This window comes from Dendroctonus ponderosae, unplaced genomic scaffold (genome assembly GCF_020466585.1).
Source record: "Dendroctonus ponderosae isolate FM_Combo_2020 unplaced genomic scaffold, Dpon_F_20191213v2 Dpon_F_20191213_9, whole genome shotgun sequence".
Classification (NCBI taxonomy): domain Eukaryota; kingdom Metazoa; phylum Arthropoda; class Insecta; order Coleoptera; family Curculionidae; genus Dendroctonus; species Dendroctonus ponderosae.
In genome coordinates this window covers 5,892,142-5,893,770 of record NW_026019116.1, presented here as the reverse complement: position 1 = coordinate 5,893,770, position 1,629 = coordinate 5,892,142, and the positions used below count along the sequence as shown (strand labels likewise).

Sequence of the window (1,629 nt, the reverse complement as noted above, 5' to 3'; positions counted from 1 at the left end):
GGAAAATTGCTCGATATTACAAGTGCTATTGATTGATGTGCCCCGGTAGCGAATTCTGGTAGTCGGGCTGTCAACGCGCTGCAGTCAAGAGAGAGAGGACGCGATGAAAATCAGCCTGTTCTTGTCGCACTGTTCCGATGCACCAGGGCCGGTCGTTAAGTAGTCGGGTCGATTCAGGAACAACTTCCCGGAGGGTTTCTTTCGAAATCAACCAACTTGATAGTTTTGGCAACTGTCACTTACCCTGAGCGCACCTGATGGTCAATTTCAGGCCAACTGAGGCGCCTGCAACAGAAATTCGACAGACGTTCCTGCGCAGTTTTGGGCGAGCGCACTCGAAAGGAGCCGGGCCTGCGCACTGGCGGTGTGGGTACCAGAGCCTCGAGGGTGCTGCGCCGTCGCTGCACCAAAGCGATGGCTCCGGGCGCAGGTACCACCTTGGGAAATCCGGGTGTGTTGCTGTCGCCTGAATTACTGCGCGAGTTGGGCGACACTCCCGTTGAACTTTCGGAGGTGTCGGTGCGACTCAGTGAGAACCTGAAATTGTGGCTCCCATTGGATAATGTGCACAAATGCTTAATCTGAGAGTGCATCGGTGATGATTTGCATTTGCCTTCGCTCCAAGGGCTGGGGAAGATTTCCGTTGGCGGGCAACAGAAACTCACCGTTTGGGGCTCAGCGACAATCCCGCCACGCTATTGGTGACATACTCAGACAATGAGTTGAAAAAGCTCATTTTTCAGCGGCGAAGGTCTGAAACAAAAGAGAATTCGCCTTTAATTTGAAATTAACCAGCGCCTGAACAATGCAGAGCAGCAGAAAACATTCATATAATGTTTCTATGCCCCGTTTGCCCAGCCCAGCTAATTGGACTTTCATTCGCGCAAATTATCTGCTGCTGGCTATGGAAATTGGCTGGCATCTTGATTAGCTTGAGAGATCATTTAATCGATCAACTGCGTGATTTTTCGCTTGGATTCAAAGTGGAGGCGAAGCAAGGGAAAAACTCCGAGCTGAAGTTATTCACACCCGTGCAGCTTCATTTGCATCCGAACCCGGCTTGAATGGATTTCCGCATTTAATTAGTGAAAACAGCCGGTGGAGGAGCTGGAGATTGGTTTTCATTAAACGGCAGATTTTTTCATCTGTGTTGAGTGGATTCCAGGTGTAAACCAAAGAGATTAATAGATAGACAAATTCATAACCGCGCCTCAGGCAGCCTCGGGCTCGGCAGGACGCACTCTTAGAATTATCCCAAATTTTGAATAGTTGGAGACTCAACGGTCTACAATGCCTTGTGAAACTTTCAAGTTTCCGCTTGCTGAAGATTTTCGACTTTTTTAAGCAGAGCTCACAATTATGAGAAACTTTCTTGTTTAGCCCAGATTTTGATGAAATTTTTTAAGCTTTGAGACGAAATAGTGCGGAATGCTCAGTGAAACTCCCACGTTTCTGCGTTCTTCAGATTGGCCCCAACGATTTTTTTAAACAGAGCGCCTTTCCGTTTTTGACTATCAGTTACGCCGCAGTAAAAGTCAGGGTTCAGTGCCAATTTCATGAACATTTCGGGACTTTTCAGCCCAAGTATCTCTTATATTGGGTGAAACTTTCAAGTTTCTACTTGAGCCG

The 1,629-nt window shown here is 47.8% G+C and overlaps 1 protein-coding gene across 3 annotated transcripts in view; it reads right to left on the bottom strand.

The window, feature by feature from the left end:
• LOC109542307 (BAI1-associated protein 3) overlaps nt 1-1,629 on the bottom strand; it is a 33,902-nt gene that overhangs the window by 15,807 nt on the left and 16,466 nt on the right. For all 3 annotated transcript variants that reach the window (XR_007282311.1, XM_019911481.2, XM_048669837.1), the window contains exons 2-3: nt 666-753; nt 244-537 (exon numbers count right to left, since the gene is read on the bottom strand). Coding sequence is in view for 2 of the 3 variants with exons in the window: in XM_019911481.2 (XP_019767040.2) it covers nt 244-537; nt 666-736 (365 nt within the window). In the remaining variant the exon portion in view is untranslated. The remainder of the gene's footprint in view (nt 1-243; nt 538-665; nt 754-1,629) is intronic.